A 16,208-nucleotide genomic window follows, 5' to 3' on the forward strand; every position below is an offset into this window, starting at 1 on the left:
ACCTCTCCAGTAAACAATAAACATGGAGTAAATGTGGTTTAATTGTCAACCTCTCCAGTAAACAATAAACATGGAGTAAATGTGGTATAATTGTCAACCTCTCCAGTAAACAATGAACATAAGAAAATGTGGTTTAATTGTCAACCTCTCCAGTAAACAATAAACATGGAGTAAATGTGGTTTAATTGTCAACCTCTCCAGTAAACAATGAACATAAGAAAATGTGGTTTAATTGTCAACCTCTTCAGTAAACAATGAACATAAGAAAATGTGGTTTAATTGTCAACCTCCCCAGTAAACAATGAACATAAGAAAATGTGGTTTAATTGTCAACATCTTCGGTATCCAATTTGCAATGAGAAAATGTGGTTTAATTGTCAATCTCTGCAGTAAACAATAAGTAAATGTGGTTTGAGTGTCAACCTCTTCAGTATCCACCACAATCAATGACCAATGCAGAGCTACAGAAAATTAAATAACAAAGTACCAGTTACTTGCAAAAGACACCTACGTTCTACTCAACTATTACCCGTGATTCTCGCGCCTATAAGCAGCACCAGCAATCGTCTAGTCAACCACTTTCAAAGTGGTCACTGCCCCGTTAGTGTTAACAAGCACCAGCAATGTCAACCACATCAACTTTATTATAGTCCAGTTTTGTCAACCACACCCCAGGTGTAAAGCACAAAAACCGACACTGTCCGTCACAATATGGCTTGACGTAGACAAAATTGACAACATAACTTTTTTTGCAAGTGTCTCCTTAAACCCTCTAAAACAACATATCAAAAAAGTAGGAAAACAAGTAAGCAGGGGAAATATGCATAATTTGCATAAATAAAAAAATACCGTTCTCCCCCTAAAATACTTTTAAATGCACACCATACAATGCAGATTTTTTTGTTCACATGATGATAATTTTTTTTTTTATGAATCATGGGAATGGTCACTAAATATTTTCCAAACACATAATGAGCAAGAACAAATCCAAGATGACGGCCATTTTTCCAGTTAACACAATGTAAGATAACTTTACAATCTATTTGATTTTGAAGGTGATCCGATGCAAAATGCAAAACAGACTGTGATACCTGGAGATGTCTGCAAGAAGCTGGGCTTGGAATGCTCAGTAGTGTGTGGCGAATGTAAGGGAAAAACTGTACGAGTTCACATCAGGTAGCCACTGGCAGCTTGAGCGAGGAGCTCTAATGTTCTTTACCCCATTTTAGTTCTCAAAACTCCTAAAACCATGTACTACGAAGGTATATCCTGTTCGCACTGGACTTAATTTGGGTAAAGAGCCAATGGGTAACTTACCCAATTTAAGTCCAATGCCAACAGCCCAAGAACTTTTCCTCCCAGGTAACTTACCAACCCGAATGGATAGTTTAACCGAGCCAAAGGTGCCCAGGAAGATTGACCAGGTCAGTTTAACCGAGTCAGTTTAGAGAAAGCTGCCAGAATGGCAGATGATTATGAACTTACTCATAAGCAATCATTTGGCTCTGACAATAGACATGACACCAGTCGCTCCAAATCGACAAAAGGGTCGAAGAATAGTGAACGGTCTGGTGATAAATCTGTCCAGTCCAGTGACTCTAAAACAGAGTCAGATCCTACAAAAGGGAAAGAAAATCCCACCGGGGTTTCAGAAAAGCCACATTGGCGGAAAAACCGGCCTGTTTGTAGTTTTTGTGGCAAAATTGGCCACACATTTGAAAGATGTTTCAAACGGAGGGACCAACTGGAAAAGCCCATTGCGTTTATTGCCAGTGAATCTTGTGGCGAAGTTGTCCTTCCAAAACACAATGTTGAGAAAAATCACATTGTTGAAATTCCTCTTAAAGTTGCGACTGGGGAAGAAAGTCAAGTAACAGTACTGTCTAAGACCAGTATCCAATTTAATGCATTCAACAAACCTGTGAAAATGTTGGCACAATTGGTCGTCGAAGATGCAAATATCGGAAAGGAAATATACCCTGTTGCATTAGTAATGTGTGCTTTAAAGGCAGTGGACACTATTGGTAATTACTCAAAATAATTATTAGCATAAAACCTTTCTTGATTACGAGTAATGGGGGAGCTGTTGGTAGTATAAACATTTTGGGAAACAGCTCCCTCTGAAGTAACGTATAGTTTTCGAGAAAGAAGTAATTTCCCACAAATTTGATTTTGAGGCCTCAGATTTAGAATTTGAGGCCTCGAAATCAAGCATCTGAAAGCACACAACTTCGTATGACAAGGGTGTGACAAGGGTGTTTTTTCTTTCATTAATATCTTTTCTTTCATTAATACTTCGACGACCGATTGAGCTCAAATGTTCACATGTTTGTTATTTTATGCATGTTGAGATACACTAACTATGAAGACTTGTCTTTGATAATAACCAATAGTGTCCAGTGTCTTTAAGATCCACGAGAACCTATAAAGCATTCATGCCTTAAACTATGTGACAGTGTCTTAAAAAAGTCAACAGCTCGTCAGTTTGTATTATGGTCTCTTGTTTGAGAGTCAGGTACAACTTCAGCTAATACTTCGTGATTATGTTAACCACACGTTATTTATTTTTTCTCAAACTTTACCGCTTCCATCAAAGTAGGATTTACCAAAGTTGAAGTTTTCAGTCCAAATTTTGTAAATCAAGACCCGAACCATTGAGTCTTCATCCATGTGAGTCCATAACTAAACGAGTTAACAAGTAATATAACTACAAATTATATTTTAATTTTAATGATAGATCGTGCAGGAAACCAACAGGTAGACAGTCATGAGGTGTCATCACTAATCGCAGAAGGTAAATACAAAACATTACATCACAATTGTAAGGAAAGATAAATGGCATTTTTAGATGGTTCTTTATTTGACTAAATGAAATAACGAAACTGGATTCACTCTGTGACAAAACGCCTGAACTTGTATTATTTGTGACTTTACCAATCACAACATTTCACCGGGCCCCATTTGCCTTAGAAATCTGCTCCAACGGATCACTGTTAATTAAATACCACATTTTGTGTGCTATAGCTGTGTCAATGAAGATTAAAAGGCAGTGGACACTTCTGGTAATTACTCAAAATCTTGATTACGTAATGGGGGAGCTGTTGGTAGTATAAACATTGTAGGAATCAGCTCCCTCTGAAGTGACGTAGTTTTCGAGAAAGAAGTAATTTTCCACAAATTTGATTTTGAGGCCTCAGATTTAGAATTTGAGGCCTCGAAATCAAGCATCTGAAAGCACACAACTTCGTATGACAAGGGTGTGACAAGGGTGTTTTTTCTTTCATTAATATCTTTTCTTTCATTAATACTTCGACGACCGATTGAGCTCAAATGTTCACATGTTTGTTATTTTATGCATGTTGAGATACACTAACTATGAAGACTTGTCTTTGATAATAACCAATAGTGTCCAGTGTCTTTAAGATCCACGAGAACCTATAAAGCATTCATGCCTTAAACTATGTGACAGTGTCTTAAAAAAGTCAACAGCTCGTCAGTTTGTATTATGGTCTCTTGTTTGAGAGTCAGGTACAACTTCAGCTAATACTTCGTGATTATGTTAACCACACGTTATTTATTTTTTCTCAAACTTTACCGCTTCCATCAAAGTAGGATTTACCAAAGTTGAAGTTTTCAGTCCAAATTTTGTAAATCAAGACCCGAACCATTGAGTCTTCATCCATGTGAGTCCATAACTAAACGAGTTAACAAGTAATATAACTACAAATTATATTTTAATTTTAATGATAGATCGTGCAGGAAACCAACAGGTAGACAGTCATGAGGTGTCATCACTAATCGCAGAAGGTAAATACAAAACATTACATCACAATTGTAAGGAAAGATAAATGGCATTTTTAGATGGTTCTTTATTTGACTAAATGAAATAACGAAACTGGATTCACTCTGTGACAAAACGCCTGAACTTGTATTATTTGTGACTTTACCAATCACAACATTTCACCGGGCCCCATTTGCCTTAGAAATCTGCTCCAACGGATCACTGTTAATTAAATACCACATTTTGTGTGCTATAGCTGTGTCAATGAAGATTAAAAGGCAGTGGACACTTCTGGTAATTACTCAAAATCTTGATTACGTAATGGGGGAGCTGTTGGTAGTATAAACATTGTAGGAATCAGCTCCCTCTGAAGTGACGTAGTTTTCGAGAAAGAAGTAATTTTCCACAAATTTGATTTTGAGGCCTCAGATTTAGAATTTGAGGCCTCGAAATCAAGCATCTGAAAGCACACAACTTCGTATGACAAGGGTGTGACAAGGGTGTTTTTTCTTTCATTAATATCTTTTCTTTCATTAATACTTCGACGACCGATTGAGCTCAAATGTTCACATGTTTGTTATTTTATGCATGTTGAGATACACTAACTATGAAGACTTGTCTTTGATAATAACCAATAGTGTCCAGTGTCTTTAAGATCCACGAGAACCTATAAAGCATTCATGCCTTAAACTATGTGACAGTGTCTTAAAAAAGTCAACAGCTCGTCAGTTTGTATTATGGTCTCTTGTTTGAGAGTCAGGTACAACTTCAGCTAATACTTCGTGATTATGTTAACCACACGTTATTTAATTTTTCTCGAACTTTACCGCTTCCATCAAAGTAGGATTTACCAAAGTTGAAGTTTTCAGTCCAAATTTTGTAAATCAAGACCCGAACCATTGAGTCTTCATCCATGTGAGTCCATAACTAAACGAGTTAACAAGTAATATAACTACAAATTATATTTTATTTTTAATGATAGATCTTGCAGGAAACCAACAGGTAGACAGTCATGAGGTGTCATCACTAACCGCAGAAGGTAAATACAAAACATTACATCACAATTGTAAGGAGACATAAATGGCATTTTTAGATGGTTCTTTATTTGACTAAATGAAATAACGAAACTGAATTCACTCTGTGACAAAACGCCTGAACTTGTATTATTTGTGATTTTACCAATCACAACATTTCACCGGGCCCCATTTGCCGCATAAATCTGCTCCAACGGATCACTGTTAATTAAATACCACATTTTGTGTGCTATAGCTGTGTCAATGAAGATTAAAAGGCAGTGGACACTATTGGTAATTACTCAAAATAATTATTAGCATAAAACCTTGCTTGGTAACGAGTAATGGGGAGCTGTTGGTAGTATAAACATTGTGAGAAACAGCTCCCTCTGAAGTGACGTAGTTTTCGAGAAAGAAGTAATTTTCCACGAAATTGATTTTCAGACCTCAGATTTGGAATTTGAGGTCTCGAAATCAAGCATCTGAAAGCACACAACTTTGTGTGACAATGGTGTTTTTCTTTTATTAATATCTCGCAACTTCGATGACCGATTGGGCTCAAAATTTTTACAGGTTTGTTATTTTATGCATGTCGAGATACACCAACTATGGAGACTTGTCTTTCACAATTACCAATAGTGTCCAGTGTCTTTAAGATGCATGATAACCTATAAAGCCTTCATGCCTGAAACTATATGACAATGTCTTGTAAAATCAACAGCTCGTCAGTTTGTATATATGGTCTCTTGTTTCTGGTACAACTTCAGCTAATACTTTGAGATTTTGTTAACCATACGTTATTTATTTTGTCTCAACTTTACCTAATCCATCCAAGGATTAACCAAAGTGTTCAGTCTGAATCTTGAAAATCAAGTCCGAACCATTGAGTCTTTATCCATGTGAGTCCATAACTAAACGAGTTAACAAGTAACTACAAATTATATTTATCTTTTAAATGATAGAGCTTGAAAGAAGCCTAATAGTAGACGTTCATGAGGTGTCATCACTAACCGCAGAAGGTAAATACAAAACATTACATCACAATTGTAAGGAAAGATAAATGGCATTTTTAGATGGTTCTTTATTTGACTAAATGAAATAACGAAACTTGATTCACTTTGTGACAAAACGCCTGAACTTGTATTATTTGTGATTTTACCAATCACAACATTTCACCGGGCCCCATTTGCCGCAGAAATCTGCTCCAACGGATCGCTGTTAATTAAATACCACATTTTGTGTGCTATAGCTGTGTCAATGAAGATTGCTTAAAAGTGAACATGAAGTAGACCTGAACTTTTGTACCAGCTACAAAGAAGATATGACTTGGTAAATTGATATATTTATCAACCAATCAGGGGGGTGGGGTCACCTGAACCCTGTTTGTAAAAATACCAGAGTCTGACTGGTAAACATATAACAGATCTTGCACAACCGTTACGTTTGAGATTTTGCGTCACGTGGGGGTGTTTAAACGGTTGATAACGATTAGTTGGGGTTGTTTTATGACCGGTTGTTTTCGGATAACATTTTGTACGGGTTAGCACACAACCGCGTTCCTCGGGGTGATTTATCCCACCGCGCAATTAGCCCATATACATGTACGTGGATGCATTACTACGCGCATGAATGCATATCCGAAAACTGTCTCAGAAAAATGCACCACGCGTACAGTACAGGACTCAAGGACTTCGGAAAACAGAGATATTACAGTAACTTGTCAAAGAATTACATCAGACACATTTGCATACCTATTTCTTGCTTACAGTATGGTTAAATAATAATGTTTATGAAACGCGCCACTGTATCTTCCTGTTTCTACAAGTACTTTATGAGCTGAACATCTAAATTTAGCCAGATAATGTCTGTATTGTGATTGTTGAAATAAAAAACATAAATAAAAGAAATAATGGTTCAACTTCATACCCTTCAATATCCGGTAGATTCTTAGTTAATTTTATTTTACTCCACGTTCTAATAACCTACCTAAGCCAGCTAGGTATAGTAATCATAGAATTGGAAATGGATGTTAAAGACACTGGACACCTTTGGTAACTGTCAAAGACCAGTATATATTCTCACTAAGTGTATCTCAACATAAAAAATAGCAATTTTGTGAAAATTTAAATTCATTTGGAGACTAATGCAAGAAAAAAAACACCATTGTCACACGAGTTGTATGCTTTCAGATGCTTGAATTCGAGCCCTCAGCTGAGCTCTCGAATCTTTTGGTGAGAAATTACTCTTTCTCAAAAACTACGTTACTTCAGAGGGAGCCGCTTCTCACAATGTTTTATACTATCAACAGCTCTCCATTGCTCATTACCAAGAAAGTTTTTATGCTAACAATTATTTTGAATAACTACCAATAGTGTCCAGTGCTTTTAAAACACATTAAACTCCAACATTCGCCCCTTAACAGTGGTTCGCTGGCCAAATGGTTGTTAAAACACCAGAGGACCAGTCAGAATTCGCATCCCTGTTCAAAATGAATTACGGACTAGTGAAAAGGTTGATGGACTAGAGAATGGCTAGTTGGTAATCGCTGACAAAGTTAAAGGCAGTGGACACTATTGGTAATTACTCAACATAATTATTAGCATAAAACCTTACTTGGTAACAAGTAATATGGACAGAATGTCAGTATAAAACGTTGTGGGAAACAGCTCCACAGTGGTTTAAAACCCTATGTGACCCCGACATTGACAAGTTTCTGTACAATAATCGGTCAGAATACCTTTATAATATCTCAAGCATGTCTCAATGTCATCTTTAGGTAGATAAAACGTGAAAATAATCCACAATTTGTCGATCCGTGTCGTGATTCACGAATTATTTTAGAGGAATTGCGCCCTCTTGTGACAATTTTTATGATGTGTGTAATGTTGATGTACAAAAATGGTTAAAAACAGCGTTTTGAAAACTTAGTTTTTGGGAGTGAAGGCGATCTTGCGGGATTTCGGCGCTATTTTATTTTCAAAGCTAAGTAGTCACTCTATCATTTTATGGAAACAAATACAAAAAATATGTTGGCCGTTGGTGGCCGATTGGGAAAATATCCAAAGTTTGGATTTTTATTTATTTTCCTTAATTTTGCGATGTAAACAATTGTTTTTTTTTTAAATTCTCATTTTCAGGAGTAAAAACGAATGGTTACTTTATTAATCTATTACATATTTTTAGCATTTTGTCCATGCCCTTAATGGCTTTTTTTAAAGATGTGTGGCGGTATTTTTTTTTATAAGTAGCATTTTTTGACATTTTAGTCGAAGATTTCAAAGCATTTTTGCCGTATCCTCAAAACTTTGGTCCGTAGTTAATTTTCTATAGTGCGAAAGGTCACTTATACAGGTAATTTAAAAACAATATTTGTTTTCTCAAACACTTTTTATATGCCTATCCAGGTATTTTTTTTAACATAAGGGTTTGAGATTTTTGCTGAATACAAACGTATGTCACTGTATATACGAATTACATACAATTGCTTAAAAAACCGGGGTAAGAAATTTCAAAAAAATTAACATTCTTTACGAATTAAACCACTGTGAGCTCCCTCTGAAGTGACGTAGTTTTCGAGAAAGAAGTCATTTTCCTCGAATTTGATTTCGAGACCTCAAATTTAGAATTTGAGGTCTCGAAAATCAACCATCTGAAAGTGTGTTTGTTTCTTTCATAGTTATCTCGCAACTTTGATGACCAATTGAGCTGAAATTTTCACAGGTTTGTTATTTTATGCATATGTTGAGATACACCAAGTGAGAAGACTGGTCTTTGGCAATTACCAATAGTGTCCAGTGTCTTTAAAGGGCAAACCCTGCCCTTGATATCGAATGGTCAGGCTCTAGGTTTTTATAATAGACGATGTTTTAAGCCATGGTTTACCATTCCAGAAATAATAGAGATTCATTTCTCTGAAGGTTGTTCTAAATATAAGTTTGTTGCTGTTAAAAGATGCTTGTTGTTCTATAAATGTCCATACTGTTTGTTTGAACCAGATGATGGAATTGTGCATGGAGCCCATCCAACGAGAGATCCAGCCCAGGTCGCTGCAGAAAGCTGTAGAGAGGCAATAAGAACTCATTATAGGGACAGCTATGTGCAACTGACACCATTGGAGGATGACACAAAACACATCAAAGATATCTACACAGAATTAACATTGGAGGAGTCTGGACAGAAACTGGAATCGTATAAAGATATATTCCTTCAGACAACAAGGCGTGGTGATCCAATAAAACGGGTTATTTTGAATGGGGAACCTGGCAGAGGGAAGTCTACCCTCATAGATAAGATGGCACATGATTGGGCATGTGGTGAAGCACTGCAGCAGTTTGAGCTTGTATTTGTTTTAAGAATGAGTGCAGTTGAACAAAACACACAGCTGATTGACTCAATTTTTGACCAACTTTTAGACGAGGATACTGGTGTAGATAAGAACTTGTTGAGTTCTTTTATCAGTCACAATCCAGGCAAAGTACTGCTCTTGTTGGATGGCTTTGATGAGTTAAAGACCCGTGCCCTGAATGAAGACCTATTTGGTTCAATTCTAAAGACCATGAACCGTAAGAAAAACAGAGAGTGTTTTGTTGTAATTACCACTCGTCCCTCTCACTATCATAAATTAGTGACAAAGTCATTAATTAGAGAGCCTTTCACAAAGGTCAGGGTTGAAGGTTTTGATAAGAAAGCTATCAAGATGTATGTGAAGAGATTTTATTCGGATGAACATGACACAGCTGAAAGGCTCATGCGGAGGATCAAATCCTCAAATGTTTTAGCTGATATGGCAAAGAGTCCGATGCTACTTCAGTTAATGTGTATTTTGTGGAAAGAGGATTCTAAACTCCCAGGAACAGTGTCCCGTATCTACAGTGAGGCATTGGAGTACATATTTGTCAGAAAAAGTGACAGGAATCCTGATATGCCTCCAGATGAATTACTAAAAGTAACAAATGAACTCGGAAAGATTGCCTTGCATGGTCTTCTTGCTCCAGAACAACAGCTTGCTTTTCCCGAAGAAGATTTTGAACCGAGAGTACTCGAATCTGCACTAAAAGCAGGTATTCTTACAAGAAAAAAGGTCTTGAAGGGAAGAAAAAGTCACACCAGCATTCAGTTCCTGCACAAGACGTTTCAAGAGTTTTGTGCTGGTAAATACTTACAAAGATTATTTGAAACAGACACAACGGAATTTAAGAAAAACCTGAAAAAGTTAATCAAATCTGGAGGTAATGATTACGTTTTTTGGTTTTGTGCTGGTGACAATATGGCATGTACATGTAACATTTTACAAATACTGGTTGCATCCAAGCAGTTCAAAGAAGAGCAACTAAGAAGACAGGAACGTGCACCCCTAATGCAGTTAGGCCTAAACTGCTACTTTGAAGGTCAGTCAAAAGATTTACCTCCAGTGAAATTTATAGAGTCTGTTCTAACAGAAAATGTAAACATTGGTAAATGGGACAGGGACAGTCTGAACTCTTTCACAAACTTTCTTCAAAATGTTCATGCCCACGCTGACAAACAAACTGTTTATCTTGACAAGGTACAGTCGGTAGAGATAAGTAAATGTCACTTGGGTGGGTGTATGTCAGATTTGGTCGACTCTATGAGCTTAATGGCGAATCTTTCATCAGTGAAATTGTCAATGTGCAAATTGAATGAGAGTAGTGGAGAATACTCTGCATTATCAGGAGCAACACTTGGTTCTGCTGCATCATGGGCCCAACACTTCAAGAAAATGGAGAACCTTCAGAAGCTACACTTGGTTCGCTGCTCATTGACAGATAAAGATATGACACATATTGCTCCTGCACTCTGTGATCTGCCCAACTTGGTGGAACTGAATCTTATGGAAAATGATGCTCTTGGTGGTTCTGCTGCATCATGGGCCCATCACTTCAAGGAAATGAAGAAACTTCAGAATCTTGACTTTAGTTACTCCTCATTGACAGGTGAAGATATGACACATATTGGTCCTGCACTCTGTGATCTGCCCAACTTGGTGGAACTGAATCTTATGGGAAATGATGCTCTTGGTGGTTCTGCTGCATCATGGGCCCATCACTTCAAGAGAATGAAGAACCTTCAGAAGCTACACTTGAGCTGCTGCTCATTGACAGGTGAAGATATGACACATATTGCTCCTGCACTGTGTGATCTGTCCAATTTGGTTGAATTGAGTCTTGTGCAAAATAAAGCTTTGGGTGGTTCTGCTGCATCATGGGCCCATCACTTCAAGAGAATGAAGAACCTTCATAAGCTTTACTTGAGTCGCTGTTCATTGACAGGTGAAGATATGACACATATTGCTCCTGCACTGTGTGATCTGCCCAACTTGGTTGAATTGTTTCTTGATGAAAATAAAGCCTTGGGTGGTTCTGTTGCATCATGGGTACATCACTTCAAGAGGATGATGAACCTTCAGAGTCTTGTTTTTACTTGCTCCTCATTGACTGGTAAAGATATAACACAACTTGCTCTTGCACTTTGCGATCTGCCCAACTTTGTTGAATTGAGTTTTTGGGGAAATGAAGCCTTGGGTGGTTCTGCTGCATCATGGGCACATCACTTCAAGAAGATGAAGAAACTTGTGTTTCTAGACTTTGGGGAATGCTCATTGACAGGTGAAGATATGACACATATTGGTCCCATACTGTGTGATCTGCCCAACTTGGTTAGGTTAAGGTTGTTCTAAATATAAGTTTGTTGCTGTTAAAAGATGCTTGTTGTTCTATAAATGTCCATACTGTTTGTTTGAACCAGATGATGGAATTGTGCATGGAGCCCATCCAACGAGAGATCCAGCCCAGGTCGCTGCAGAAAGCTGTAGAGAGGCAATAAGAACTCATTATAGGGACAGCTATGTGCAACTGACACCATTGGAGGATGACACAAAACACATCAAAGATATCTACACAGAATTAACATTGGAGGAGTCTGGACAGAAACTGGAATCGTATAAAGATATATTCCTTCAGACAACAAGGCATGGTGATCCAATAAAACGGGTTATTTTGAATGGGGAACCTGGCAGAGGGAAGTCTACCCTCATAGATAAGATGGCACATGATTGGGCATGTGGTGAAGCACTGCAGCAGTTTGAGCTTGTATTTGTTTTAAGAATGAGTGCAGTTGAACAAAACACACAGCTGATTGACTCAATTTTTGACCAACTTTTAGACGAGGATACTGGTGTAGATAAGAACTTGTTGAGTTCTTTTATCAGTCACAATCCAGGCAAAGTACTGCTCTTGTTGGATGGCTTTGATGAGTTAAAGACCCGTGCCCTGAATGAAGACCTATTTGGTTCAATTCTAAAGACCATGAACCGTAAGAAAAACAGAGAGTGTTTTGTTGTAATTACCACTCGTCCCTCTCACTATCATAAATTAGTGACAAAGTCATTAATTAGAGAGCCTTTCACAAAGGTCAGGGTTGAAGGTTTTGATAAGAAAGCTATCAAGATGTATGTGAAGAGATTTTATTCGGATGAACATGACACAGCTGAAAGGCTCATTCGGAGGATCAAATCCTCAAATGTTTTAGCTGATATGGCAAAGAGTCCGATGCTACTTCAGTTAATGTGTATTTTGTGGAAAGAGGATTCTAAACTCCCAGGAACAGTGTCCCGTATCTACAGTGAGGCATTGGAGTACATATTTGTCAGAAAAAGTGACAGGAATCCTGATATGCCTCCAGATGAATTACTAAAAGTAACAAATGAACTCGGAAAGATTGCCTTGCATGGTCTTCTTGCTCCAGAACAACAGCTTGCTTTTCCCGAAGAAGATTTTGAACCGAGAGTACTCGAATCTGCACTAAAAGCAGGTATTCTTACAAGAAAAAAGGTCTTGAAGGGAAGAAAAAGTCACACCAGCATTCAGTTCCTGCACAAGACGTTTCAAGAGTTTTGTGCTGGTAAATACTTACAAAGATTATTTGAAACAGACACAACGGAATTTAAGAAAAACCAGAAAAAGTTAATCAAATCTGGAGGTAATGATTACGTTTTTTGGTTTTGTGCTGGTGACAATATGGCATGTACATGTAACATTTTACAAATACTGGTTGCATCCAAGCAGTTCAAAGAAGAGCAACTAAGAAGACAGGAACGTGCACCCCTAATGCAGTTAGGCCTAAACTGCTACTTTGAAGGTCAGTCAAAAGATTTACCTCCAGTGAAATTTATAGAGTCTGTTCTAACAGAAAATGTAAACATTGGTAAATGGGACAGGGACAGTCTGAACTCTTTCACAAACTTTCTTCAAAATGTTCATGCCCACGCTGACAAACAAACTGTTTATCTTGACAAGGTACAGTCGGTAGAGATAAGTAAATGTCACTTGGGTGGGTGTATGTCAGATTTGGTCGACTCTATGAGCTTAATGGCGAATCTTTCATCAGTGAAATTGTCAATGTGCAAATTGAATGAGAGTAGTGGAGAATACTCTGCATTATCAGGAGCAACACTTGGTTCTGCTGCATCATGGGCCCAACACTTCAAGAAAATGGAGAACCTTCAGAAGCTACACTTGGTTCGCTGCTCATTGACAGATAAAGATATGACACATATTGCTCCTGCACTCTGTGATCTGCCCAACTTGGTGGAACTGAATCTTATGGAAAATGATGCTCTTGGTGGTTCTGCTGCATCATGGGCCCATCACTTCAAGGAAATGAAGAAACTTCAGAATCTTGACTTTAGTTACTCCTCATTGACAGGTGAAGATATGACACATATTGGTCCTGCACTCTGTGATCTGCCCAACTTGGTGGAACTGAATCTTATGGGAAATGATGCTCTTGGTGGTTCTGCTGCATCATGGGCCCATCACTTCAAGAGAATGAAGAACCTTCAGAAGCTACACTTGAGCTGCTGCTCATTGACAGGTGAAGATATGACACATATTGCTCCTGCACTGTGTGATCTGTCCAATTTGGTTGAATTGAGTCTTGTGCAAAATAAAGCTTTGGGTGGTTCTGCTGCATCATGGGCCCATCACTTCAAGAGAATGAAGAACCTTCATAAGCTTTACTTGAGTCGCTGTTCATTGACAGGTGAAGATATGACACATATTGCTCCTGCACTGTGTGATCTGCCCAACTTGGTTGAATTGTTTCTTGTGGAAAATAAAGCCTTGGGTGGTTCTGTTGCATCATGGGTACATCACTTCAAGAGGATGATGAACCTTCAGAGTCTTGTTTTTACTTGCTCCTCATTGACTGGTAAAGATATAACACAACTTGCTCTTGCACTTTGCGATCTGCCCAACTTTGTTGAATTGAGTTTTTGGGGAAATGAAGCCTTGGGTGGTTCTGCTGCATCATGGGCACATCACTTCAAGAAGATGAAGAAACTTGTGTTTCTAGACTTTGGGGAATGCTCATTGACAGGTGAAGATATGACACATATTGGTCCCATACTGTGTGATCTGACCAACTTGGTTAGGTTGAGGTTGAGGGGAAATGAAGCCTTGAGTGGTTCTGCTGCATCATGGGCACATCACTTCAAGAAGATGAAGAAACTTGTGTGTCTAGACTTTGGGAACTGTTCGTTGACATCCAACGATGAAACACATATCAGGTCTGCATGTTGTGATCTGCCCAACTTGAAAAGTTTGGATATTAAGCATAATAAACATCCAAGTTTCGAAAGTTTGGATTACCTTTTCTTCCTAGAAAACGAAGATAAACCTTGGTAAACCTGACTTGTTGGATCCCCACCTCCTCACTGCGTGATCGGCCTAACTTTGTTCGCTTAGATATTAAAGGGGTAAAACTCATTAGATGATGGAAAAGACAACACTGTGTCGGACAAGACTTTGATCTCGTTGGTGCTTTTGTAGTTGACTTTAATAACAAACTCTTTACGTAGGCAGTGAACTTTCACATGATCTTACTTGGGCAAAACACATCACAATAACAGTGATACGATTTTGGTGGTGCTCCACAAGACCAAAGATTGCATACAAAACTCCTGTTAGACTTAATTGAAATATTTGGGATCACAAAAAAACCACAAAGACAACCCTGAAAAGGTACAGAGACGTGCTGTTAGATTTGTTAAAAATGACTAAAACCGGACAAGTAGTGTGTCAAATATTCTGAATCAACGGAACTAGGATGAAACAAGTCTCATTTTGATTTTTGGGTAAAATTGCTTGTTTTGAACTTTTTAGAAATAATCACGTTTTCGTTTAAATTTGTCATTTTCCTCCCTAGTCGTCTAGCCTTCTAGCATATACTTTACGCTTTTGTGTTTTGGTGGTGTGTGTTATTTATTGTGGATGAGAACAGCAATAAAATAACTATAGAAAATGAATGAGTATGCTTGGTTTTAGTTCCAGAAATATATAATAATAAGAATATTTTGTTGACATAATATTAAACAATTATAGCAAGTTCTCTAGTATTAAATGTTTTTATGTTTTCAGTGCATCTTCGTGAGGACTCACTGAAACATCTTAGCAGTACCAGCCTACTACCAAAGGAAACCAAAGGTTCACTTATTATCCGCTGAGAACTATTATGAAACTTGCGGGATGCCGCGCTCGCGCGGCATCCCTGCTGAATGATGAAAATCCTTTACACAAATATTTCGAAATGTGATGTGGTAGAGGGTATTATACGCCTCTCTTAATATTTATGCATGACGTCATAATTGTAACCCAAAATGAAGCTATGGCCTGTATGACGCACGTCCGCCACTACTCGTTTTGGGTTTAGACGACGTACCTGCATACTTATTAAGAGAGGCGTTTTCGGAAGGACATAGGTTATAATAACTTCGCATAATTGGATTGGGAATTGTATTAAAAATGATTGATGATTTTAAGCTCTGAGAATCTATACTTTTATTATTTGGGTTTTTCTTTGATTTTGTATTTGTGTTTGTCTCCTTTTCATTGTGTCTCCCCAAAAAATTATATCAGTGTTTTGCCATTTGTTTCTCTTTATCCATGCCCTTTAGACTAATTTTATGTACACTGATTTCGACTTGATTGTTGCTTGATGTTTTGGTGTATAGTTTTGGTAATTCCCCATTGGAGCGACTTATTGATATAATGTATGTTTCTTGATATCGATGTTAAAGTTTAGTTGTGGATGTAATGTTGTAGGCCCATTATTAGCTGTTCCGACGTAGTGGTCGGAACAGCTGTTGAAATCGTCAAGATTTTTATTTGTTATTATTATTTATATTATTAGCTGTTCCGTCGTAGTGGTCGGAACAGCTATTGAAATCGTCAAGATTTTTATTTGTTATGATTATTATTATTATTATTAGCTGTTCCGACGTAGTGGTCGGAACAGCTATTGAAATCGTTAAGATTTTTATTTGTTTGTATTAGCTGTTCCGACGTACTGGTCGGAACAGTTATTGTTTTTGTTAAGATTTTTATTAGCTGTTTCCG

The 16,208-nt window shown here is 37.7% G+C and overlaps 1 protein-coding gene across 1 annotated transcript; it reads left to right on the forward strand.

The window, feature by feature from the left end:
• The first annotated feature begins 1,517 nt into the window (after positions 1-1,517).
• Positions 1,518-15,631, forward strand: LOC117305678. The gene is given in 7 exon segments (XM_033790542.1): positions 1,518-1,608; positions 2,738-2,794; positions 3,751-3,807; positions 4,764-4,820; positions 5,757-5,813; positions 8,790-11,486; positions 11,488-15,631. Coding segments are annotated over 7 exon segments (6,027 nt in total). The 3' UTR covers positions 14,499-15,631.
• The last annotated feature ends 577 nt before the right edge of the window (positions 15,632-16,208 follow it).

This window comes from Asterias rubens, chromosome 2 (assembly GCF_902459465.1).
Source record: "Asterias rubens chromosome 2, eAstRub1.3, whole genome shotgun sequence".
NCBI classification, from domain to species: Eukaryota; Metazoa; Echinodermata; class Asteroidea; order Forcipulatida; family Asteriidae; genus Asterias; species Asterias rubens.